The 27,084-nt window shown below is 33.8% G+C and overlaps 1 protein-coding gene across 5 annotated transcripts in view; it reads right to left on the reverse strand.

Annotated features, from left to right (window-relative positions):
* WDR64 (WD repeat domain 64) overlaps positions 1 to 27,084 on the reverse strand; it is a 165,728-nt gene that overhangs the window by 80,714 nt on the left and 57,930 nt on the right. For all 5 annotated transcript variants that reach the window (XM_051993507.1, XM_051993510.1, XM_051993508.1 and 2 more), the window contains 2 exons: positions 18,742 to 18,821; positions 8,371 to 8,510 (listed from right to left, as the gene is read on the reverse strand). In XM_051993507.1, coding sequence (XP_051849467.1) covers positions 8,371 to 8,510; positions 18,742 to 18,821 — 220 coding nt within the window. The remainder of the gene's footprint in view (positions 1 to 8,370; positions 8,511 to 18,741; positions 18,822 to 27,084) is intronic.

Raw genomic sequence — 27,084 nt, forward strand, 5'->3', positions numbered from 1 at the left:
CAGGAAATCAAATTTTGTTTAAAGAGCACTGGCATATTTATATACTATGCACATGGCACTATGTGCCATCCCAATAGTAGGGAGCTCAGGCAGAGATTGAATTCTCTATATTCTCCAGATTGAATTCTTGGAAGGACATCTGAAGGTACACTTTGAGGATATACATAGTACGTTTCCAAGATAATATACAGACATCTTCACTAGATCTGCATGTATGTCTAAAACAATCAGATATTTATTGCAATGACCATATACAAAATCATCTAACTTGAGTTTTGCTTTCCTTTGTAAAAAGAGAGGTAATACAACTGAAATCATTCATTGTCACAGTAGTTTTGTGGGAAGATGTACTTTGGAAATATAAAATTCTGTGACATTGATAAACATTGCCTGGGAGAAGCACTCAGCAAATCGAGGGGAGAAGGAGAGTCTGCATATCATGGAGATAATAACCAGCTCTGCAGAAATGTTCCTATTGGTTTTTATCTTGTGTGAGAAGCAGAACGGTGAATTAGATTAAGAGCTGGATTTGGAGTCAGAGAACCAGATCTGCCACACCCTTAATGTAGGACTCTGGGAAAGTCACTGACTATCAATGGTAAAAATGAGAAGTTTGAGCCAGTTGATTCCTGGGGTCCCTTCCACCTTTACATCTATAATCTTGTGATGCTGCTAATAATTTTGCATATTCCTGGTGCATAGGAATTGGATATAGTCTCACTGGTATTTATATTCTCAAAGAAGTAGTAAAAGGACAAATAAGATGTGAAGAGTAGGAAAATTGAAGGAGTTCAAGACTAAGACCTTTAATATCAGTGAAATAGAAGTGGAAGCGTTTTACTAAACGTGTTTTCCTCTTGAAATCTCTGCTTTCCTTCGTGTCTCAATTCAAGTCATGTCTTACTGGATACCTTTCCTGATCAGGTTTACTATAATCTTGTTAACCTAGTCACTGATTTTGGAACAGTGTATCCTCTTGTAAGGCACATTACACCTTTTAATCAGGTGTTTTGCCTTTCTTAAAAAAAAAAAAAGGTGAAAATCTTAAAATGAATAGTAACATCCAACCATCCATTTGGTATTCCTTATAAATCACCCACTTCCTCCTTTTCATACATAAAAGGAAGAATAACTGGCCAGAATGGGTACAATTGGTGCTTGGGAACATTGCCAACCATTATTCCTTTTGAGTTTGCTAATGAAATGAAAGTGGATAAAATTTCCAATTCACTCTGTATTTTCTCAGTGATTTTCAATTTGCCTTCAGAAACAGAAGTTCTACCACAGCTGTTAGATAAATCATTGAACATGGTATACAGAAATGCAATCAGACATTATTTTAACTGTCAGAAAAGGAAATACTATCTGCCATGTTACTGTAACTATGGAGAAACATGACAACTTGCTCTGTGTAGTTCAAAGAGAAGACAGGATTTCTAGGAAAATAGAATATATTAAGTGATAATTAAATTAATTGAAGCTTGACCTTATTGTCAAGTTGCCTTATCTGAAGAAAAGCAATAGATTTTTAAAATCCTTCATTAGCTTTCCTTTACAGACTTACTGGAGAAGATGGAATTTTTGAAGAGTTTTCTAGTGTATTTCTCTGTCTCTGGGCATAATAACTACAATGACAAAAAATTATGTTTCTTTAAAATCTCTAGAGCAAAAAGCTCTGAGGTTTTTGTTTCTCCGTTGTTTTGAGTTGGTTTTTGTTCACTGTGGGAGGATAGGTAGTGAAAAAGGACATTATAAATGCATATAAAAGTAAATAAATTTTGAAAAAATAAAAGAAAATCTATAGAGGAGAACACTCTGGTTCTTTCATATAACAAATTTGTTCCCATTGTCTGAAAATATTTGCTTTCAGAAGTGACTTCCTGAAGTCCTAATTCTTCTACTCAATTTTTCTCTAAATCTGTTCCCTCAAGCCCTATCTTGAATAGAATAATAATAATAAAAAAACATTACCTCATTCTCATACAATATCTCTTCAATTTTGCCCAATCATGAAGGGGAAAGGAAAATAAATATTCAAAATAATTCCAAATTGGTGATACAAGTATTTAATTACTAAAATTCTGGAACTCTCATGATTCCTGCCAGTTGAGATAAATGAACCAAGAGATGACTTCCTCTAATATTTTTTCTAATGGTATCTCTTCTCAAATGCAAATCTTCAATCTAGTTACACAGTGACTCTCTTTAAAAACTGTTAATTTACATAAAACAGTGTAATGAAATGACTAATAAAAATCTCTTAAAGTAAAATCACTATCACGTAGTGATTTCCTTCCTATTACTTAAAAAAAATGAATAGTTCAGTATTCAGTTACTAGTCAAAAATTTTTAAAAATTGCATATGAAAAGAGAAAGCAGTCATTCAATCAAACATTTATTAAGCACTTATCATGCACCAACCACTCTGCTAAGCAAGGAGAAAATGAAAAGAGTCAATCCTTGTCCTCAAGGAGTTTACAATCTATATCCAGTGAAGTCATAATAATACCTCTGCTTTAGATAGCTCTTTGTGGAAGTATTTTTCACTTTCATAACAACCCTGTAACTATTCTTGATTCCAAGTCCAGTTTAGTACCTACACTGTGATGCCTCTTCAGTATAGCTCAGTTACCCCAAGTCTACTGGAGAGAATGGTTTCAAATCTGAATAATGGAAAGGATGTTGCTTTCAAAATAAATGGAAATTTGGAGGAGGGGTAGACTTACCAAAGGAAATAATGACACATGTTGAATATCTAGAAGTTAACTGGAGATGTGGAATTGGGATTCAAGGGAGAATAAAGGATGTGTGTATAGATTTGTGTAAAGTTGATGATTGCACTCTTAGAGGCAGATGAGATCGTCAAGTGATAGGGTTTTGGAGGGAAGGAACATGGACCCATGATGATCCAGAAAATGAGTGATAAAGAGAGTATCGATATGGAATTAGGAGAGAGTGTCATCATTGTTTCATAAGAAAAGAGTTAAGTACACAGGGTAAAGGAATGATGCAAAGTATTAAAACTTGCAGAAAGATTAAAGAAGCTGAAATCTGAGAAAATTCACCTGATTTAATTGGGATTACCAGGAACCTTTGAGAGAGCAGTAAAGTATTCAGTAGAATAATGAGCTCAGATTTAGAGGAACAAGAAGTGAAAGAGTGGTGAGGAAGTAAAATCAGTAAATGTAGGACTTGAGCAATGAAAAGAAGAGATGGATGACTACAGCTGGATGTAATAACAGGATTAAATGAAGTTTTTTCCTTAAATAATAGAGATATAAGCATGTTTGTAGTCCATAAGGAAAGGGTTATAAGATGGGGAGAATACTAAAATTGAGAAAAAAGTTGTTATATGTTATTTCTATGCATAGGTTTATATTTTCACTCCTTTTCTCTATGCTGAGTTCCAGTCTCTCATCACCAGTGACCTAACCATTTCAAATTGGATGTCCTGTAAATATCACAAATTCCACAATCAGTCATCAAGCATTTGTTAAGTGTTTATTCTGTGCTAGGCACTAGGGATATAGTGAAGACAAAAACTACTTTCAAGGAACTCATATGATGGGGAAGCAATATGCAAACAATATGCAAACAAATAAGGACATAGAATATATATATTCAGTGTGAATGGAAGATCGGTAATATCAGAGGGAAGATTCTAGCTTGTGAGTGAGGCATGGGAAGTGAAGGAAGAATGAAGGGAATAGAAAAGGCCTCTTATAGAAGCTGGAATTTGAATAGAAGCTTGAAGGAAGCCAGATGGTGAAAGGATAGATGAAAAAGAAAGCATTCCAAGCATGGGGTTCAACAATTAAAAAGACAAGGAATCAGGAGATAGAGTGTTGTTTGCTTAAATGAGAAGCTTCCCAGGCCTATAACATATTTACTTGGGCCCTTAACAGACCATGACTTCAGGGTCCTTTTGAGCACTTGACCAGAGATATTCATCTGTATCTCTTGAGCATAATGAACTACCTTCTGTGCCTCCTCCTGCTTCTAAGACTCTCTGAACTAACCATTCTTCTCCTCTTCTTAAGCAAAGGAATTTCCTCTCTAAATCCAGCCCTCTTAGAAATGATCAATCAATCAACATCTATGAAACACCTACTATGTGGTCAAGCACTATGCTAAATTCTGTGGATACAAAAAGAGGCAAGAGACTCTCTACCTACAATCAAAAAGGGGAGATAACATGCAAATAAATAAATACAAAATAAAGTATTGTTGTTGTTCAGTCATTCAGTCATGATCTCTTCATGATCTCATGGATTGTAGCTCACCAGGCCCTTCTCTCCTCCACTATTTCTTCAAGTCTGTCCAAGTTCATATTTATTGTTTCCATGACATTATCCATCTCATTCTTTGCCATCCCAATTTCCTTTTATTCTCAAAATTTCCCAGTATTAGGATCTTTTCTGATGAATCCCATCTTTCTAAGGCCAAATTATTTAAGTCCCAGCTTCAGCATTTGATCTTCTAATGAATAGCCTGAATTAATTTAAGTATTGACTGATTTCATTTCCTTGTTGTCCAAAGGCCTCTCCAGCACCACAATTCAAAATTATGCATTAAATATGCAGTACTCAACTTTCCTCATATTTGAATTCTCACAGCTATACATTGCTACTAAAAAAATAACAAAAACATAGTTTTGACTGTATGCATATATGACTATATGACAAGATGATGTCTCTGCTTTTTAGTATGCTGTTCAGATTTGCCTTAACTTTTTTGCAAAGGAGTAAGCATCTTTTGATTTCATGGCTAATATCACAGTCTGCAGTGATTTTTGAATCCAAAAATAAGAAATCTGACACTTTTTCTATTACTTCAACCTCTATTTGCCCAGAAGTGATAGGACCAGTTGTTAAGATTTTATCTTTTGTTTTTTTTTAATGTTAAGCTTCAAGTCAACCTTTATTTTTTCTTATTATACCCTCAACAAGAGATTTCTTAATTTCCTTTCATACTTTCTGCCATCAGAGTGGCATTTCTATATGTGAGATTGTTAATCTTAATTTATGCTTAATTAAGCAACCTTAACTCTGTTTTATAATTCATCCAGTTTGTCAATTCACATGATGTACTGTGCATATAAATTAAATAAATAAGGTGACAATAAACAACCTCATCCTCCTTTTCCATTTTTAAATTAATCAGTTGTCTTTTGTTTGATTCTAACCATTGCTTCTTGGCTCAGATGAAGATTCCACATAAGACAAATAAGATGATCTTTTTGAGGATTTCACACAATTTATGGTGATCCACACAGTCAAACATTTTATTATAGTCAATGAATTTTTTCCCCCCTTTGGATTTTTTTCCCCATTTCACAAATTCTGTTTTTCAAGGAGCTGTTTTTCTTTTTCCATTTCATCTAAAAATTTTTTAAGGAATGATTTTCTTCAGACAATTTATATGTTTCCTTCTCTAGAGCTTTCATTTCCTTTCCCCATTTTTCTTCTAACTCTGTATTAAAATCCTTTTCGAATTCTTCTAAGAGAACTTTGTGAGATGATCAACTTATATCACACTTTGAGGCTTCATTTGGAGATGTTTTGCCTTTAGTGTCCTTAGAGTCTAAAGTCTATTCTTCCTTATCTCCATAAAAGCTATCTATAGTCAGAGCACTTTTTTTTGCTCATTTTTAAAGGTTGAAGTCTGCTCTTAGGACAAAGGGGAGATTGTCCCAAGCTTCCCCTACAGGCAACAGTTGCTTCATGCTGCCCTGGGGTCAGGGTTGCAGGCTTCCTTCTCATGGTGGATGGCATGGCCAAGTCCCAAGTTTTGTGAGGGGTTCAGGAGCTCACTATTTGCCTTCTGTAATAGTGTTGGAAGTCTCACAGCTAATCTGCTGATCCACTGGCTTCTGACCCAGGACAATAGCAAGCAAACACTGCTATATTTTGACTATGAGCTTCCCACTAGATTCTCCCTGCACATGGAAGCCTTTCTACCCTGGGTCTCCCTGTACTCTGCTGTGCCTGTGCTGGGCTGCAACTCCCTCCTTCTGCCATTCCTGCAATTGAGACAGACTTTCCCTGAAAAATTTCCAAAATATCTTCTGCAAAAATTTTATTATACCCCCAAACATTTGTGAGTTCTGTCACTGCAAAACCCATTCAGAGGCTTGATCTGGTATTGATTTGAGGGAAGCCAGGAAGAACTCAGACAAAGACCTATCTACTTTTTGCCATTTTGATTCCACCCCATAATGTAGTCAATGAAGCAGAAATAGATGTTTTTTCCAGAAATCCCTTGCTTCTTCCATATCCAGTGAATATTGGCAAATTTGAGTCCTAGTTTGTCTTCTTTGAAATCCAGTCTGCTTTTCCAGTATTCTCTGTTCACACATTGCTGAAACCTAACTTGTAAAAATCCTTATTTTATTTTACTGGGGGCAGTTGGAGGTAAGTGACTAGCCCAGGAATTCAGCTAGTAAGGAGATGTGATTGGATTTAAACTTAGGTCCTCTTGATTCTAGGACCAATGATCTATCCATTAGCTTGCAGAATTTTAAGCATAACTTTGCTTGTATGTAAAAGGAGCACATTTTTTTTTAGTAATCTGAACATTTCTCTTTTGAATGTTAACTGATATTTTCTAATTTAGTGGTCACTGTTGAGACTTCCAAATTTGTTGGCATATTGAATGCAACATTTTATAGCATCACCTTTTAGGACTTTAAATAATTCAGCTGGGAATTCAATCACCTTTATTAACCTTGTAACCCACTTGACTTTCTCTTCTATGATGTCAGGCTCTAGATCAAACATTCTTTTTCAATAACCCAAAAGGTGACTCTACACATAGCTATCATCAGATGATCAATATAGAAGCAAACTGTGTACAGGATAAATAGGAAATTGTTCATAGAGGGAAAGCACTAGAATTTTCAGAGTTGCAAGGAACCTTGGTTATAGGTTTAGTTCAAACCATACCTAAATAGAATTTTCTTTTGTGACATCACCAATAAGTAGTAATCTAGAATCAGAATAATACAATTTCAGAACTAGGAAAAAAATTTATTGATCAACTAGTCTAAATCAGAGTTGAAGAAAAATTTCCACTCCATTTCAAAATTAGTCATCTAGTCATTTCTTGAAGTCTTACAGCAAGGAGAAATCCACTATCCCTTGAGGCAGTGCATTCCTTATTTAGATAGCTCTCAGTGTTAGACTTCTCTTTAGGTCAAGACTAAATCTTCTTCTATTCAAATATCCATTTAGTGCTATTATTTCTGCCTTATGGGGTCAAATAACCTACAGATTCCTTTTCCACTTAACAGACTTTCAAGTACTTGAAGATAAGCTATCACCTTCATTCCCTATACTCACCCACACCCCCTACTTTTCTTCTGCAAGCTCACTATTTCTAGTTTCTTTATCTGATCATCCTAAAGTATGATCCACAGATTCTTCTCCATCTGGTTGCACTATAGACTTTTCCCCAGACTTATTTTAAATGATTGCAAGAAAAGACATAGACTAGAATCATATGGTACAGATAGGCATGGGTGGTCTTTAAACAGTATTATTAGAGGAAACATCCAAACTGATGAGTTGTTGGATTTATTTGAGTTTTTGATAATACTAAATATATATGTGTATGTGTGTGTGTATGTGTGTGTATATACACACACACATATATATATATGTAAAGAGAGAGAGAGCTTTAAAATTCCCAAATCAATTAAAAATTTCATTTTAATTTTAATTAATTAAATAATAATATTAATTTAATAATAATGATAAATTAATATTAATTAATAAAAATTGATTTTAATCCCATTTTATTCTTGCCACATTCTAGGAAATAGGTTTAGTTTGTTGTTATGGCAGCTAGGTGATCTAGTGGATAGAATGCCAGACCTGGATTCAGAAAAAAATTCATCTTCCTGAATTCAAATCTGGCCTCAAAAATTTAATAGCTATGTGATCCAATCCTGTTTGCCTCAATTTCCTCATTTGTAAAATGATCTAGAGAAGAAAATAAACTACTGTAGTATATTTGCCAAGAAAACTCCAAATGGGGTAATAGAGAGTTGGATAAAACCTGAAAAAAAACACTGAACCACCACACAAATTGAAATTATCTCTATTCTACTATTGCGAAAACAGTTTGAAAAAAGCCAAGTGACTTGCCTAGCTATCTAGGCAAGTTTCTGAGGCAGGATTTGAACTGAGTTCTTCCTGATTCCAAGCCCAGCACTCTTTCCACAATACCACCTAGTTGTTCATAGTACTAAAAACATGAAAGTATGGATGGGTATTATTTTTTGACATGATTATTAGTTACCTTTACATTAAAAAAATGTCTTCCAGATTTCCCACTATATCTTGGTTGAAAAAAAAATTTGTTTTTTACCTTTGCAGAAGAAAGACTGATCACATGCTGGTCTTTTTCATTTGTAACAAGTTCTGTAATACTGAACATATGTCCAACAAGTTTCCCTACAGGCTTGGTGCTGATATTAGGATGCCATAATCGGAGGATTTTGTCATCTCCTAAAAATTAAGATACAAATAACTTGTTTATCAAAGAAAAAGTGATTCACAGAATTCAGAAAGTTTCTCCCTCCTCCTTTGTACCCAAACATATCTCTGTTTTCTAAATCCTATTGGAATATTCTTTAATTAGTTTTCTAATATAAATACTTGATATCATAATTTCTTTCTCTCATTCCAGTGCTTTCTTATCTGAAATAGATGTTCAAGAGAAATAATCTATCAGAAACATTGAACAGAGAATATTCTCAAAAAATTTTAGTCATCATGTGTAATCTATAATGAATTGGTACTGTCCTGTATATATTCTTTAAAAATAATTCTGACATTTAAAAATGTATTCTTGAAGAATTCCTTTTCTTTTTAGTATAAAACCAAAGCAACTAAAACAAACAAAAAAACTAAGTACTTCCCTTTCCAAAAAAACCGCTATCCAATCTTCATTTATCAAGAATTATTTTAACATAAGAGAAGATGGTCTCTACCATTTCACAATTAATATAATTCTAGAAAGCTGAAAATACATATCAAATGCAAATTATGAATTAAGGAATTTTCTTAAAACCCTACAACACAATAGCAAGTCACACTTTCTATTATTAAACCAGCATGCGTTTATTAAACACTTTCTATGTTCTAAGCACTCTGCTAGACATTAAGGATATGAAGAAAGACAAAATGAGTCACTGCTCTCCAGAAGTTTATATTGTAGTGAAAGAGATAACATGCAATAATAATAATAATAATAATAGCTAACATTTATATGTTAAGTTGCTATATGCCAGGTACTGTGCTAAGCACTTTATTACATTGTAAAAATTAAATTACTCATTTGATCCTCACAATAACCCTGGAAGGTAGGTACTCTTATTTCCATTTTACAAATGAGAAAACTGAAGCAACCAAAGTTTTGGTGATTTGATCAGGATCACACACAGCTAATAAGTGTCTGAGGCCAGATTTGATCTCAGGTCTTTGTGACTTCACTCTAATACTCTCACTGTACTGGATTGCTGTAATATAAATGAAAAGGTTCATGTAAGATATGTAGAGATAGGATTTTCTTTTCTTCTACCTTCAACAATGTCATCAAAGCTACTGGACAGTAGGTAATGAATCCAGTTAGGAATAGAAGGACACATATCCATAGACAGTCATGGATTCAGAGAGAAAGTTCCTTGAGGAGAGAGACAGTTTCTGAGCATATTAACAAATTATAGCAGAAAGGAATACTGGCCATGTCCTCAAGAAAGGAGCAGATCCTCTGAGTCCATTTGAGTGGCCTGAATTTATACAAGTAAGATGCATTACAGTTCTACCAAAAAGATCATTCCATGCTAGGAGTTAATGAGTTGCTTTTTGCCCCCTATGTCCTTCATGCATTACCAATATACTCTAAGTTTACCTTTACTACTCCTTTGGACACTGAGTATTTATGTAAAAGTTTGTCCTAAGCTTCTAGAAGAAAGTTTATACCAACTGTTCTTACTATTCTATCTTAGCAAATGTCTTTGTTAAAAACTTATTAAGTCTACTTACTGATTGTTTATGGAAATATACGGATGGGACTGGGGACTCAACCATAACTTTGAGCTCAGGTTGAAGTAGTAACCCAGAAAAGGGCTTAAGTGAAATTTCTTTATTTCCATAGCACTTAAGATGGAGTATAGTCCATTCTTACTAAGTTCCTCTCCTGAAGTTCTATTCTAATTCTTAAATATGGCCTTGAGGTATGATTTTGGGTTCTCAAGGCTTGTGCTTTTTAGATTTGAGTACTTACAGGTAATCACTTTCATATATAACTTCTCTATAATTCATAAAACCCTTTCACAATTGATTCTGTTCAGCTTAGTTAAATTTGACAAGCATTTATTAGACATGTAACATGTGCCAAGACAGTATGCTGACCCTCAAAAAATACATTTTACTATGAGGAAATTATATGTATAGATAAGTAAATAAAGACGTGGGACAGATTCAAAAGCTGTGAAAGTTTGCTAGCCCCTCTCTTTATGGAAGTTAAAGAATATAGGCAGGCAGGAATAATACAATAATTCTGCACCTGTTTCTTACTCCTAAGAATGAGAGATTTTTATCCTTTTTAAGTGAAAAGAACCCTTGGCATTTTATAAAGCTGATATAAATCAGCTTGGTAAAGTTTAGTAGCTGGAAATTAACTAGGAAGTCATAAGGCATTTCTAACCCATATCAATATAAAGTCTCTGTGAAAGATAATGCCCTTGGTAACCATGGAATACAGTTAAAAAGACACACTTAGAGCAGATTGTACTAGTGAGCCAGAATGCCAATATTTTTGTGTTCCAAGTAGCTGAGTCTCGCTGAGTAGCGAGAAGAAGAAAAACCCAGTCCCTAGCCAAGTCTCAGAAAAATAGACAGGCTTCTTCTATAGGATACTAAAGTGTTAGTGATTTCTTTTTTTAGTTCTGTGACAAGGTACACTTCAGAGCTTTTGCATCCCTAAAAAGAGTTGTAGAAGTCAAGCCGCTGGGTCTTACGCTAAAAGAGTGATGACAGAGCCTACTTAGCCTATGAGGAAGATGTTACATCACATCTCAAAGCTCTGATTGAAAGCAGAGAAGAGCTCCTAAACAGCAGTGGCCAGCCCTAGCAGGGTCTCTGTATCATACTTAGGAGCCTAGAAGGGAACATGCTTGATGACATCATCAGAATACACAAATGACCAACCTCATAGCATGAGTTGCCTTGTCACATGTGACTCTGGCCATAACTATTCCCTCAATGGATGTGCCCTTCCATGTGTACTCCCTGAACACATGTTCCTTACATGAATCTACTTTTTAGTGATGGTGGTAGAATTGTTTTGTGATTATTTTTCTTGTTATACTATTGTATCATTTGCCTATGGAACAAATGATATACTCTAGCCAACTAGAAAAAGTAAACACATTAGTAATGTGTTTGTGAACACAATTTAAAATGGATACAATCTCCTACATAGTATGTTGAATGAAGGATCCATCATGGGAAGTGAGGATTCCCCAAAGGTGATATACAAAATATATACAAAGCAATTTCTGGTTTGGGGGAAGAGGACAGGTAAAGTTGGTGAGAATATTTTTGTTCAGTTGTTTTTTAGTTACGTTGAATTCTTGGTGATTCTACTGAAGTATTCTTGACAAAGATGTGGAATGGTTTGCCATTTCCTTCTCCAGCTCATTTTTACAGATGAGAAAACAGAGGCAAATACAATTAAATGACTTGCCCAGAAAGCTAACAAGTATCTGAAGCTAGATTTGAACTCAGGAAAATGAGTCTTCCTGCTCCAGTCCCCTAGTCTAATCACTGTGCCATCTATCTGTTCTGGTGGAAATATAAAAGACTGCAATCAAGAGGTGGCCTTTAGCTGATTTTTGAAGTAAACTAGGGATTTGAAGAAGGAAAGAAGAGGGAATGAATTCTAGATATAGGGCAGGATGTACAAATACACAGAAATGACAGGTCAAATGTCAAGCATGGAGCATAAAAAATAGGGTAGAATAGATTTGAATAATATAATATTTTTCAAATAGATTTGAAAAATAGGGGTGAATAGATTTTTGAGTAGTAGTAATATGAAATAATTCTTGAAAGATATATTGGAACGCAAATGTGAAGGGCTCTAAATGCCAATAGAGAAGTTTGTGCCTTATCCTACTTATGATGTTTCTTGAGCTGGGGAATCACATAGTAGTGCTTGTGCTTCAGACCCTTTTGGAAAATGGATTGGGAAGAAGAGAAGATATGAGTAAAGAAACACCAACTGTGGGTTCCTTAATCTCTATCTACTTCACTTTCCTCATCTTAAATTCCTATAATATAGGAACTATAAAATAGTTCCTATTTTATAGGCTTGTTGTAAAGATCACATTACAGTGTATATATATATGTATTATATTTTATACTTATATGTGTGTATGATATACACACATGCATGCATGTATGCATACATCACTTTGCAAATCTTAACTAGACAAATGCTTATCATCATTGGATAGTTGGGAATGCAATAGAATGCTGTTCCTAGAGTTAGGAAGATCTGACATTAAATTCCATCTCACAAAGTTATTGCTGACTGCCTTAGTTTCACCTATAATATTGGGATAATAATAGCATTTATCTCATGAATTTGTTGTGAGGATAAAATGAGATAAATTTTAAAAGTCACTTTGTAAACCTTAAATCACTATATAAATGCAGTTGTTGTTGTTACTTATATTCCCAGACTGTAAGCCCTTGATCCTGGAGAATAAGGCCTATTTTTGCTTTTTTTTCTGTATTCTCAGAGATTAGCATAGTGCTTTGCACGGTCTATTCTTGTGGACTGATTACCCTTTTCTTTGATTCTTTTATTCTTCCTCAAGACTGGTGTCCTTCTCCCTCAAGGTTCTTTTATCATCTCCTTTTCATCTTTACTTTCTCCTTTTGCAATTTTATTCATCCATATTATTTCAAATATTACCTCAATATAGATAACTTCTAAACTTCTATTTCCAGTTTTATCCTCTTTTACAAATTGCAGACCAATATCTTCTCCCATATGCAGGATTTCTCGATTTGGATATTCCCTGATTGCCTCAAGATCAACTTGTCCCTATACAACTTTCTGACCACTATTTTTCTCCTTGGGACCTCCATTAACTCAATTTCCCATATTTTCACCTTGGTACTGCCTCTAACGCTTCACTCTTCCCTTTTCTTATACATTACCCTATCCAGAAGTAGCTATCTAACAGATTGGACAATCAATTGTTAGGTTCTGTCAACTCTACCTCCAAATTTACTAATCTTTTTTGCATATGCTCCCTTCCCTCTACCCAAAATGGAAGAAAGAGAAGGTAAATTATTATGTGGATGTTCCTGTTTTCCTTGATGAAGAAAAGTAGCTTATCAATAGTTAATTATCTCTGTCTTACATTTGTCTTTCCCCTTTCTGAAGTATAAGCTTCTAGGATAGAAAGTCTTAGATTTCCTGATGATGCTTGTACAGAACAGTTGCTCCAAAACTGAATGAATTGAATTGAATTGAAATAAAAAAATGCTTAGGAAATATGTAGTTATACTGTAGATATCTTGTCCTTATTTTGCCTTGGTTGTTGCAAGAACTTTTTTTTTTCAAGCTTAGCAAATGTTTGCATACTTAACAAATGAAGCCGTATCCCACAAAGTTGCCTTCATCATGTATTTTGAACAGTGAATCAGTACGCACTGTACGTTTAGCAATTTGTGGTCAGCTGAGTCATTAATCAGTAGGGATATTTTCTTGTGCTTGGCAGTTACTGAATTTCCTAGCAACAGAGTTTGGACACTAGTACACTAGGACCCATTTGAACATGAGTAATCCTAAAATATTGTAACCTGTCATTCATTCTGCTAAATTTCCTCTTCAGGGCTTTTTGGTAGAACTCTGAATACTGCTGATAACAAATCTTCAAAAATATTGGTGGAATCCAGCCATTCTGGAGAGCAATTTGGAACTATGCTCAAAAAGTTATCAAACTGTGCATACCTTTTGATCCATCAGTGTTTCTACTGGGCTTATACCCCAGAGATACTAAAGAGATACTAAAGAAGGGAAAGGGATCTGTATGTACAAAAATGTTTGTGGCAGCCCTGTTTGTAGTGGCTAGAAGCTGGAAAATGAATGGATACCCATCATTGGAGAATGGTTGAGTAAATTGTGGTATATGAACATTATGGAATATTATTGTTCTGTAAGAAATGACCAGCAGGATGAATACAGAGAGTACTGGCAAGACTTACATGAACTGATGCTGAGTGAAATGAGCAGAACCAAGAGATCATTATATACCTCAACAATGATAATGTTTGAGGATGTATTCTGATGGAAGTGGATCTCTTCAATAAAGAGAGCTAATTCAGTTTCAATTGATCAAGGATGGACAGAAGCAGCTCCACCCAAAGAAAGAACACTGGGAAATGAATATAAACTGCTTGCATTTTTGTTTTTCTTCCCAGGTCATTTATACCTTCTGAATCCAATTCTCCCTGTGCAATAAGAGAACTGTTCGGTTCTGCACACATATATTGTATCTAGGATATACTGTAACCTATTTAACATGTAAAAGACTGCTTGCCATCTGGGGGAGGGGCAAAATGGAGGGAGGGAAGGGGAAAAAATCAGAACAGAAGTGAGTGCAAGGGATAATGCTGCAAAAAATTACCCTGCCATCGGTATTGTCAATAAAAAGTTATTAAAAAAAAAGAAAAAAAAATTTGTGAATACCAATGGAAAAAAATATTGGTGGAGATAACAATCTTTAAGAGTAAATCAGATGTTTCTGTCCACATAAACACACCAAGCCTGCTAACCTCCCTGGCATTTCCTCTAACGTATTATTTTTCTAAGATTACCACAGTGTTTAAGATGGTGAGGCACAAAACAAACAAATAAAAACTAAGCCATGCCTTCTTTTTTTAAAAATTCTCTCTTATGAGAACAGAAGATCATTCAAAGAAATTCACTTTGGGTACACAGCATCAATTAAAAAGAGTATTCTCCCCAAAGCATACAGTTAGTGGAACTCAAGCCCTCAACACAAGGCCCAACGAAACCAAACAGTGGTTTTCTAAGGAGACTCATACTTTGGACAAGTTTTAAGCTATAGTAACGAAAAAAAACTTGCCTTTTTAAAGTGGACCTATGTCATCCTAAGGTAGCTTAATAATTCATTCAAGCTATTTAAGTAATTTCTGATATTTTCCCTTTTCATCCTGAAGATTTCATACCCTTTCTAGTCCTCCTTTCTCTGATTTTTCTCTTTGATATACTTTTGTCTCATGCCATTGTGGGGTACCTCTAAATCATATAATTTATAATGGTAAGAAACCTTAGATATATCGTTAATTCAGCATCTTCATTTTATGAACATAGATAGTAAGTTGATTCACATAGATAATAATTAAGGGAATGGCATTTGAACCCAATGCCTGCTAATTCCAAAATAAGCATTCTTCCCTCTCCATCATGCCATTAAACTGGAAAAGAAATCAAGGTGTGGACAGTAGCAACTCAGAAAAAGTGAGCTCTAACTTTTGTTTCTCTTATTTTTGACCAAATCAGTTTGTAGTGGTTGATCTGTATTTTCCTTTATAACACTTCTTTCGCATGTTCACTTTACATAGATATCTTCAAATTATGCATTTTGAATACATGCTGTTTGCTGGTTACAATTCCCATTTGTTTGTAGAATCTTTTTTACTAGACCTCAAGACCTTTTTTACTAGATCACAATATAAATCTTCTTCTCACATTGTTCTTGCTAGATTTCTTATTCTTTGTACTTTTCCCCTCTACTCTTCGTAGAATTTCAGTGGGTAATGACTAATGTTAAGCATTTAAAAAATAGTCTTTTCCTTTATGTACAGAGATGTGACTGAATACTGAGTACTAGATGATAAAACCTATTTCAATATTTTCCAAAGACTATGTTAGCCTACCACCATATGAAAAAAGGTTCATAAAAATAAGAGAATCTTAAAGCTGAAAAGCACCTTAAAGATCATTTCATCCAGACTTCTCTTAGAGTACGTGCGACACATATTCTTGAACCAAAGTCTTGTTTTTATACAATTCAGATAAAATTCACTTATCATATCTCTTTGGCTCATATATCATCTAGGATGTTCCCTCACAATATAAGAATATAGCTTATATCTAGATCTCTTTCAGACTAAGTAAAATGGCCCTCATTTCCTATCCAAGTACTGAAGTTAAATTTATATCAAATACATCACAGGTTTTATTTTACTTGTCAAAAAATTATCCTATAAAGCCTATAAAAAGTCAAGCCAAATCTTTTCTCTTTGGTGAGCCTCCATTTTTCTTAAAGAATTTGACCATCTTCTTGATTTATGATATTATCCAAGGGTTGAAAATCTCTGGAAAGGAAAAAGTATTTGCATTTGAGCCTCCAGTAAGGCTCATATTCTAGCCTACTTTCTGTTTTTGTATGGTCCATAAAATTATTTTTGCATTTAAAAATAATTTTTTAATTTTGTAAATTATTCTATTTTTAAATTAAAATATTTAAATAAAAAATTTAAAAGTTAGCTTACATGACATACAAAAAGAAGGAATAGGCTCCTACAGTTCTGGATATAGTATCTGAGGCTAGACAATATCCTCTGCCTCCTCTCCTAGTATTATAATCCCATTAGATTGTGAATTTCTTGGAGACAGAAATCTTTTGCCTCTTTTTTTTTTCTTTTGCATTGCCAGTGCTTAGCATGATACCTGCACATTTTAAGCACTTAATAAATGTTTTTTGACTGGTTTGTAGCACAGTAAGAGAGAAAAGACAGACAGAGAGAGAGAGAGAGAGAGAGAGAGAGAGAGAGAGAGAGAGAGAGAGAGTTAGTTGACTGTGTGTGTGTTGACCTCAATCTCATTTACTGGAAGCATCTTCTTCTTTGGGAAAAGGCTGATCTCTGGTACATCTGTTAGTATTTTAACATTTATGAAGAAGTTTCAGATACATTCTCCCACAATGCCTATTTCAATACTCCTTTCACAGTATTAATCAATAGATGCTACCATTTGTAGCATCTTTCACATTCTTTGAATTCACAGTGTATAATTCCATTGGACTGGAACAAGTTACCATATTTTACATAATTACCATTTGAATAACATGGATATAAATAAAGATAATATCTAGGGAAATATATGTTTTAATATGCAAATACTGGAAAATAGGATGGTTTTACTCATAATACTTGATTGATCACATGAATATGTTCAGAGTTAAAATGATCTTAACCATCATTTACAATGCATCATTCCCTTCACTTTACATCTAAAGAAACTCTAAGAGATTAAGTGACTTTTCCAAAGTCATACAATTTCAAAATGTCAGAGCTAGAATTTGGACTCTCATTCTCTGATTCCAAATCAAATTCTCTTTCTGCTCTACTATACTGTATTCTTATAATAAGAAACTGTTCAAAGTGAGGCATTATAGTGTGATTGTAGAAAGAAAATAGACCACAAATTGAAATACATGGTTCCATATTATGCCCCAAAAATTATCAAATTGTGCATACCCTTTGATCCAGCAGTGTTTCTATTGGGCTTATATCCCAAAGAAATACTAAAGAAGGGAAAGGGACCTGTATGTGCCAAAATGTTTGTAGCAGCCCTATTTGTAGTGGCTAGAAACTGGAAAATGAATGGATGCCCATCAACTGGAGAATGGCTGGGTAAATTGTGGTATATGAATGTTATGGAATATTATTGTTCTGTAAGAAATGACCAGCAGGATGAATACAGAGAGGACTGGCGAGACTTACATGAACTGATGCTAAGTGAAATGAGCAGAACCAGGAGATCATTATACACTTCAACAACGATATTGTATGAGGACATATTTTGATGGAAGTGGATTTCTTTGACAAAGAGACCTAACTAAGTTTCAATTGATAAATGACGGACAAAAGCAGCTACACCCAAAGAACGAATACTGGGAAACGAATGTGAACTATCTGCATTTTTGTTTTTCTTCCCGGGTTATTTATACCTTCTGAATCCAATTCTCCCTATGCAACAAGAGAACTGTTCGGTTCTGCAAACATATATTGTATCTAGGATATACTGCAACATATCCAACATATAAAGGACTGCTTGCCATCTAGGGGAGGGGGTGGAGGGAGGGAGGGGGGGAAAAATCGGAAAAGAAACGAGTGCAAGGGATAATGTTGTCAATATAAAGTAATCATTAAATAAAAATTTAAAAAAAAAAAGAAATACATGGTTCCATGTGTAGCCTTGGTCACTGTAACTTGGTGACTTTTCTATTACTTCATTTCTCTCAAACCCAATTTTCTCATCTAAAAACTAAAAGTTGGACTAATTGATTTCTGTGGTCCATTTTAGATAGAGATATGTTATAAAAATGTTTAACAATCAACTCACAAAAACATATGCATAACAAACTTTTAATTTTAACCTGCATTGTAAACTTTTGTCATCACTTTCTTAAGTCTATACAATCAACAAAACAATATAGAAAGCCTTGATTTATAGTGTTCGCCCTTTTCTGAATATATGTGATCCCAATGAAAATTAAACAATTAACTCTTGTGAGCCAGTACAAGTTAGTATGCTAAAATTTTAGTCCATAAATTCTATGAAAGATGAAATAAATGTTGTTTCTTCCAAAAGCAAGAAACTCTTTGTGCATTGTGTACTTACCCCCAGTAACAATGACATTTGCTCTTATACAATATACAAAAGTATTTGCTCCTCTTGGCATAGAAAATTCTCTGACTGGCCTGCAAAATAAAGGAATAGATATAAAATATTATAATGCATTTCCAACTTAGAAAAAAGTTGCACTCAATAAGAGAATATATATTAGTTATTTGGCACTTAGATTGCATTCTTCAAGAAGAACAAAGTTATCGTGATTATGTAATTTGATCTGGCCCTTAGAAATCTATTTAGCCCACAATGTTGTTAAAATGCAGTAACTGGTTTCAGAAAAATATAATACTAGTGAAATGAAACATCATTAAAGAGTACAGTTAGGTCTATGGGAACAATATTATTAATGCTATGGTAAACAGCTTGATGCTTAGGAAAGTTAACATTGCTAGGACTTAAGTATTCTGAGCTCAGATTGTCACTAATAATTCAATTTCCATCTTGAGCCATCAGTAGACTGTTAGAACAGGCTTTGTAAAATTCTAAAAGGGTTATTATCATGCATTAATCACATCATCCTTATATTATTGTTGAAGCAACATTATTAAGTGAAAGCCTATTATTTCAATTTTGTGGGGAGAAAAGGCTTTACTGAATTCTGGGAATACACTTCATTTCTGCCAACTGAAACTCCAATTCTTAGCCTCTTCCCTTCTTCTTCTGAATTTCTTCCTCCTACCACTGTGTTGGTAAGTAGATGATTTTTCCTTCACTTCTTTGTCTTTGGATGTGATACATTTGTTAAATATGAAAAATCTTCATTACAAACACTCTGAAAAAATATTAAGACCTAAGAAGAAAATAAAAGTTTGTTTGAACAAACTTGTGTTCTTGCTAATATTCTAAACACTGATGTGGGCCTTTACTCATATGTCCATGAAATTGTGAATTAAACTCAGCATTACTTGTTTTCTTTAATTTTTTCCCCAATTTTTATTTATTGAATGGTAAGGAAGAAGCATTAAAACTATTAAAAATGACTTTTTTGATACTTTATATTTTATAGGAAATGTTACTAGATAGTTATCCATCAGGTAAGTTGTAAAGATAAGTCCTATTTTAGGTAGAACTTTGAATTATATAGACTGTATTCTTGAGAATGAGGCAGTGTATAATTTCACTAATTCCTGCTCTCTCAAAGGAATGTTGGTAGGGACAAGACATAAATGCCTGACTAGAAATATAAATGAGGATATACTCTCTCTCTTGGCTTACAAGTGATAGATGAATAGACTCTAGAAGAAACCCTACTAGTAGGAATCAGGAGATGAAAATCAGGGTATTTTGGAATCATTACAGTCTATTGGAATGGAACAGTAGGGAGGAGACCTGAATTCTAAATTTTGGTGTAACCACTGACTAGTTAAGTAACCTTGGTAAGTCACTTAATCTCATAGGGTTTTAATTTCCCAAAAGAGTTAGATTATATGACCTTTTAAAGTTCTTTCCAGCACTAGCATTTTAAGATTCTTGGAGGATATCACTGAAAGGGGTCAAGATAGCAGCTCCTCAGAAAATAGAAAGAAATTTCAGCAAAAGAAACTGTAATGGCAGGGGCAATGATGCTGAGAAAAGGAGAGGGAAAGAGAAGTGCTTTAAAAAATAAAAGTGGGTTTCCTTTAGCATAAAGGTTTCACAATGATGTAAAAAGAATATTGGAGTTGAAATAAGGAAGAAGAATCATATGCTACCCTCAAATGTGTGTGTGTGTGTGTGTGTGTGTGTGTGTGTGTGTTGGGATTGGGTGGGAATATGTAACACTTTGCGCAAAAAGAGCTTAGCATCCATTTGGGGCCAGTTCTATTCCCTAAAAAAATTTTTGGTGAACGATTAAGTTGCCTTGATGGGGAAGAGGCTGAAATGCTTTGAAATCCAGCCTCTAGGGAAACTACTATCAGAAAGGAGGGAGTCAGAAAGTGAACAATAGAAAAAAATAAGGGGGAAAGATAAAAATTGCTAAAGATCTCAGGAAAAAGAAAACTCAAAAGACCTTGAACATAAACAGATAAATCAGCAGCAAAACCATTTACAGCAGAAGGAAATATGGCTTTTAGATCTATTAATTTCAAGTATCTAACTAAATAGTTCAAAATAAAATGATACTACAGTTGATGAAACAGAGAACACTGTGGAATTCAAGGAGGACAGAGAAATAAAACATGTTGTTCTTGAGGGATTTAAAAGAGAAATGCAATTTATGAGAGTAGTGTTTATATTTGCACAGCAAAAATAATTAGACAAATAGAAAATTTTGAATCTGTGATGGCAAATCTCACGAGAGAAAAAAAATAATAATTGGGAATGCAAACACAGAGAAATAGAGAAAAATCTAAAAGAAAAAAAAAAACAATAGCATTAAAAGAAAACATGCTTTTTCTCCAAGCAAAACTTGCTGATATTGAAATCAGGTTATATAGAGACAATTTAAGGATCATAGATGTCTCAGGAGAATATGTCAAAAAACATAAACACCATAATGCAAAAAATAATATGAGAAAACTTCCTGGAACTACTGGACACAGAAAATGAAATATCAATGGAAAGAATTCATAAATTTCAATAACCAAACACCTTTAAGGCTGTAAGTTCCAAGACACATAATGATTAAGTTTAAAAATTCAATTCATAAACAAATTCTCTAAGGAATCATGAGAAAGAACTTTAATGACAAAGAAAAATACATTGAAATAACAAAATACAATTTTATACCCACAAGAAAACACAGAAAGTATGGAATAATGTTTTTTGGAAGATCAATGATATTCAGGATGAAGTTCAGGTAACCTACCCTAAAAACAATGATGAGAAATTATAATGAATGACCTAGGTTGACACCAATGATGAGTTATGAGATGACATCACATTCTCTATGATTATTCTTGGCCTGATTTCTTTATAGAGTGGGGTATGATGGTTATGGCACACTACATATAACTTTTTTAAAATATTGTTTATTTTGCAGAATTTTTTTCTTTCTTCTTTTTGTTTTTTCATAAGGGATGGCTTTTTAGGTGAAGATTGGAAAAGAAAATCAATTGGAAATATCTTTTGTTTTCACATCCTAAGAAAGCTGGTTGGAATCAGATTTGTATCACCTTGAGTCTCATGATAAGGAATACAAACATCATTCAGCACTTACCATATTGCCTAGCACATGGTAGGGTACTTAGCAACATGCTTATCGACTGAAAGACAGGTTTACTGACTGTTATTATTTACATTATTTATTATGCAGTGTGACAGTCAAATGGTGAATTAATAAAGAATTTTCTATTTCCTCTACTACTTAGTATGGTGCTCTACACACTATGTTTTTAATATTTTTTTAAATGAATGGAATTGAAAGTAACTGGTGAATTATTTGTCAATGAGATCAGATTGGCTTGGAGGGGAAAATAAGATGGAGGTGATACAAATAGATTTTTGGGATTCTTTGACAGTTTACCTGAGAAATAACAAGTAAATTGAACCTAGGCTATTAAGAGTCCAGTGAAAGGGGTAAATTAATGCTTTCTGTCCCCAGATGAGATTGTCATTGTCCCCCACATTTGTGCCCAACTTATGTAAAAGCAGAATACTCAAACCAACTAGGGAAGGTTTGTAGTAATACTTTCTCTTTTTATCTAATATTTACCAAAATCCTTTGTAATATCCTTTCCTTTCCTGTTAAATAATGCTTAAATTTAACCAATACCCAGAGCTTACTGCTTGGGAGCTGGCCAGGATCTGAAGGGTTAGATATTGAAAATAATCCAATAGGCAACAAGCCTGTAACTACTGTATGTTGCTTAATTCATTGCAGATGTTCATTTCTTTGCTGGTTGTTTTTACAATTGCAATTGTAAAAATACAATACAAAATTAAAATTACAACAATTATAATTTCTAAAATGGTAATTAAAAAAAAGATTCCCCTCTTTCTTTAAGGAGATAGGTTGACTTAATTTTAACAGCTGGTTAATTATGTACTTGTATAACTGCAATTTTATCTGGTTCAATTTAAAGCTCATTATGGTGGAATAACAGAAATAAAATTATGTTGAATTTAGGAATAAAATGACCCTACTTTTCTATTATTTAGATGCACATCAAATAGTGATGTGTTTTTTTGGGGAAGAATAAGGGAGGTTGGTTGAATAAACCCTCATTGTACACTTGAGGATACATTTCACCCACTAGATTACAGAAAGAATTGTAGCAGAGGAAGTGCAAACAGAAAAACAGGTGAGTCACATATTTAGAATCTAGGCTGAATGCTAAGATTGCTTAGCACTGAATACAACTTTGCCCAGATCTCAATTGGTACCAAACAAAATCTACAATGTTAAAATTCAGTAAACCAAACTTCTAACTCAGCCAAGAGCAATATCCAATTCAAAAAATTTCAAAACAATGCCCATAAAATAAAAGCCTGTTGACTGACTGGCTTGGAGGCCAAAATTGCTTTATGTTTCTAGAAATACTAGAGACCAGAGATTTAATGGGATAGGGAAGAAGGAATAAATGAAATCATTAAAGCAGTCTCCATTCTAACTCTTGTTTCAAATTAAAATTCTTGTTATTCAATGTCCTTCCTGTTTTTTTTGCAGAAAGGCAGAATCACACAGTTAAAACTTCAATTAGGCAAATAACTGCTTTTTACGCAAGTGGATATATTTTTTTAACCTCAGAGTATTTAATTCAAATATGGTATATGAGGGCAATGTCTTATAGAGATTTCAAAACTTCTAATAATATTCTATAAACACTCTTTATTGAATAAGCAAAAACTTCAAAAAAATAGGGAATGCTAAGGAATGCCTAAGATTCCTGAGTTAGTTACTTCTGACTTCTCTGCTCTGAGGCATTCTTTTTTCCCTTAGAAATGCTTAGGTGACATACACACATACACACATGCATATGTTTGTATACATACACATGTGTATATATATATACATATATAAATACTATGTGTAAATATAAATGTATTACATGTACATAAATATTATATGTGCTTATATAACAAACATATGTTTATACATACACATCATTTATGTATATTTTGTTGTAGTTGAGTTGTTTTCAATTATATCCAACTCTTTGTGACCCAATTTGGGGAATATTCTTGGGAAAAATACTACTTGACATTTCTCTCTAGCTTATTTTACAGATAAGAAAATTGAAGCAAATAGGATAAAGTGACTTGTCCAGAAAATACAGATAGTAAGTATCTGAGGCCAGATTTGAACTCAAGAAGATGTCATCCTCACTCCAGGCATAGCAGTCTATGAACTGTGCTACTTGACTGATCTTTCTGTGTGTCTTTCCATCTCTGTCTCTGTTTCCCTCTTCTGTCATTAAAGAGGAAAATCTAAGACTCAAACTCCGAAATTAAAATGGAGAGACTAAAGGAAAACTATACTTGGGGATCAGCTCATTGGTTTGATGATGACTACAGGTTTCAGAATTCCAAATTATATGAAACCATGTGTATAAAGTGTTGGAAGGAATTATGAGATCATTAATGTGACTGTGGCATGTAGAGATTGAAAGACAGACATATTTATCTTCTTTGGACATTACAAACTTAGAAATTGCCCTAAATTTAAACCTAAAACACATAAGTACGTAATCCTTCTTTTATCTTTGTATTTTAAAAACCACTGTCTTTGTTACCATTACATAAGGTACACCATTCATATTTTAGTTAGTGATATAGTTTTAAAAAAAAGCTGAATTATACACTAATCCACCTGCAAGACTAAGGCTAATAGACGCTAGCCATTATTCCAAATAAGGAATATAAAACCTCAGTACCTGAAATAGGAGACTGGTTTATTAAATAAAAGTCTCCCTGCAGCCACATTTGTGTCTATGTCTTCTCTGTTCTCTTAACAAATTTCTACCAGCCTGTTAGGAAAAAAGCTACTTTTCCTATTAGACTATTACTATAAAGCTACTTTTCCTATTAGACTGAGAGGAAAGAAAAGGAAAGTAGCTCAGATCTTAAATTCCAGATAAAGAAATTATACTTTATTCAGAAAGCAATGGAATAAATCAGAAGCAAAGTCAGGTTACCAAAGCAGGTCCAGAAGTGTCCTGACATAAACAGGAAGGATACCTGGAAGCTTATAAGATACTAACAGAAATCAGAGATTTTAAGGCATTACTACATGAAATTTAGAGGCCTCTTAATAAGCATCACCAAAAGTAAGGCACACGTATAAATACAAAGGGCTCAAATTGCAAAGAAACTATATTTAAAGTTATTTACAGGGAACTTCTGCGCTTCAGCTATTTTATCATCACTGTGCTTTGAGCTTTTCATTACTGATTACTTGTGAGAGTTACTTGGTAGTATTAGATTGTTCTTGTTCATCCTTTGTTCTCAAAGAGAACTAAGGATATCACAAGGGCAATGTCTTGACTTGCTCATAAAATGGGCAAAACTGCACAAAATCATCAGTCTCATTCTCTTCTCCAGAGTCAACAAGTCCAGTGGCAAGACAAAGGTCAAGATGACTGGTGATGGTTCAGGATACAATGGATGATTTTGATCTTTCTAAACTAAGGACTTTCCCAGATGTCTGTCTGAGACCATGACCATTCAGTGATTAAGGGCTTGTAAAAGCCATCTCTTTTCAGAGCCATATAATAAGAAATAAAAAATTTAAGTCAAACAAGACAAAAATGGTGGGGAGAAGAAGAGAAAGAGGAGGGAGAGTTTCATTTTGGACATACTTTAAAAGGACTAATGGACATTCCATTTGAGATTGAAAGGCAGCTCAAATGTGAAATTAGATGTCAGCAGAAAGGTTAAATTAGGAGAGGAAGATCTGAGAATCATCAGCAGAAGTTGGGATAATCTATGGGAGTTGATGAGATTATCAAGAAAAGTAGTAGAGAGAAGGCCCAGGACAGAGTCCTGTGGACAACTACAGTTAGAGGATATGATCTGGATGAAAATCCAGCAAAGAAAACTGAGAAAAGTGGTCTGGAAGGAGGAAAATTAGAACGGTGTCCTGAAAATCTAGAGATAAGAGTATCAAGAAGAGAGTACTCAATCAATATTGCCAGTGGCTACAATCAAAGTCAAAGAGAATAGAAAACTTAGAAGTGACCTGAAGAGATCGTTGGTAATTTAGGAGTAAACAAATCTCCCTATTTTAATTCCTTCTCACTCCAGTCCATTTTCCACTCAGCTCCCAAAGTGATTTTCCTAAAATAGTTAATTTAGACATTTAAAATTATCTTGTTATATTACGAATTTGACACCAAATAAAGTCAAACATTTTCTTGTACAAAGAATGGAAAAGAGCATATGCAGTTGTGAATCTACAACATATTTCCTCCAAGTGTACAACAAATTCAATGTTATTTTCAAAGTTGTCCTATTGATCTGTGTTTTCTACCAATTGGCCTATTATCTTCTGTGCTTTTCTTTTAGATGAAAGTGAGATTTAAATGCTGTAAACTCTCTGTTCCTCCCCCTTCCATAGCTGTAATCTTCCTTTATGCCTAGATTATATGAGGTAATAAATTTTCCTTTATCCCCTTTATTTCCTTGATGTATTCTTTTTGCTTCCTTTTTCTTTATTCTCTTAAGCTCAACAAAACATAACAAGATTTTCCTGGACCTTTCAAATTATTTAACTACTATTATCTTTGATGACATTAGAGATCTTAGGGGGTACTTTTTTCTTAACTCCCTATTAAAATGTGAACAATTTATACTTTTATAGTACCTTCTAATTTCACAAACACTTACCTTTTTAATGTGTTTTTTTACTCTTACAATTGCATTTCAAAATTTCTCTTCAGCTAAGTTCTTTTCATGAGAAATGGTTGGAACATCTCCATTTCATTTTAAGTCCCTTTCCCTGCCTATCTATTAGGATTATACACAGTTTTTTCAAATAAGGTGTTCTAATTGTATTTATCTTTTCCCCTTTGGAATGTTATTTTTCAAGCTTCTTCTAAATGGTTGCTTTTTTCCTGGATGCTTATTTTTTCCTAATTTTTTTTTCTTTCCACACAGGAAGTTGATTTCAGTCATGATGAAAATCCAGACTGAAAAAGTCAAAGAAAATTTGAGGTATCTCTTGTCAAGAACAATTGACTTGCAAAATGGTACAAAGAAAGGTGGTCTAGAATAATTTATTTGGTCTATTCTAATTTTCAGGGAATCTTTATTTAGGTATGGTTTTATACCTTCTTTCAAAATATCTCCCCCTAGAGATTGCATTTATTTACAATATTTTAAAACTCTTGTTTCATTTTACCCTAAGAATTATGTAGCTTGATCTGGTCAAGCTGTGTATTTGTTTGAGGCTTTGCTTGTAGATGTGTTCAA

This window comes from Antechinus flavipes, chromosome 4, assembly GCF_016432865.1.
Source record: "Antechinus flavipes isolate AdamAnt ecotype Samford, QLD, Australia chromosome 4, AdamAnt_v2, whole genome shotgun sequence".
Classification (NCBI taxonomy): domain Eukaryota; kingdom Metazoa; phylum Chordata; class Mammalia; order Dasyuromorphia; family Dasyuridae; genus Antechinus; species Antechinus flavipes.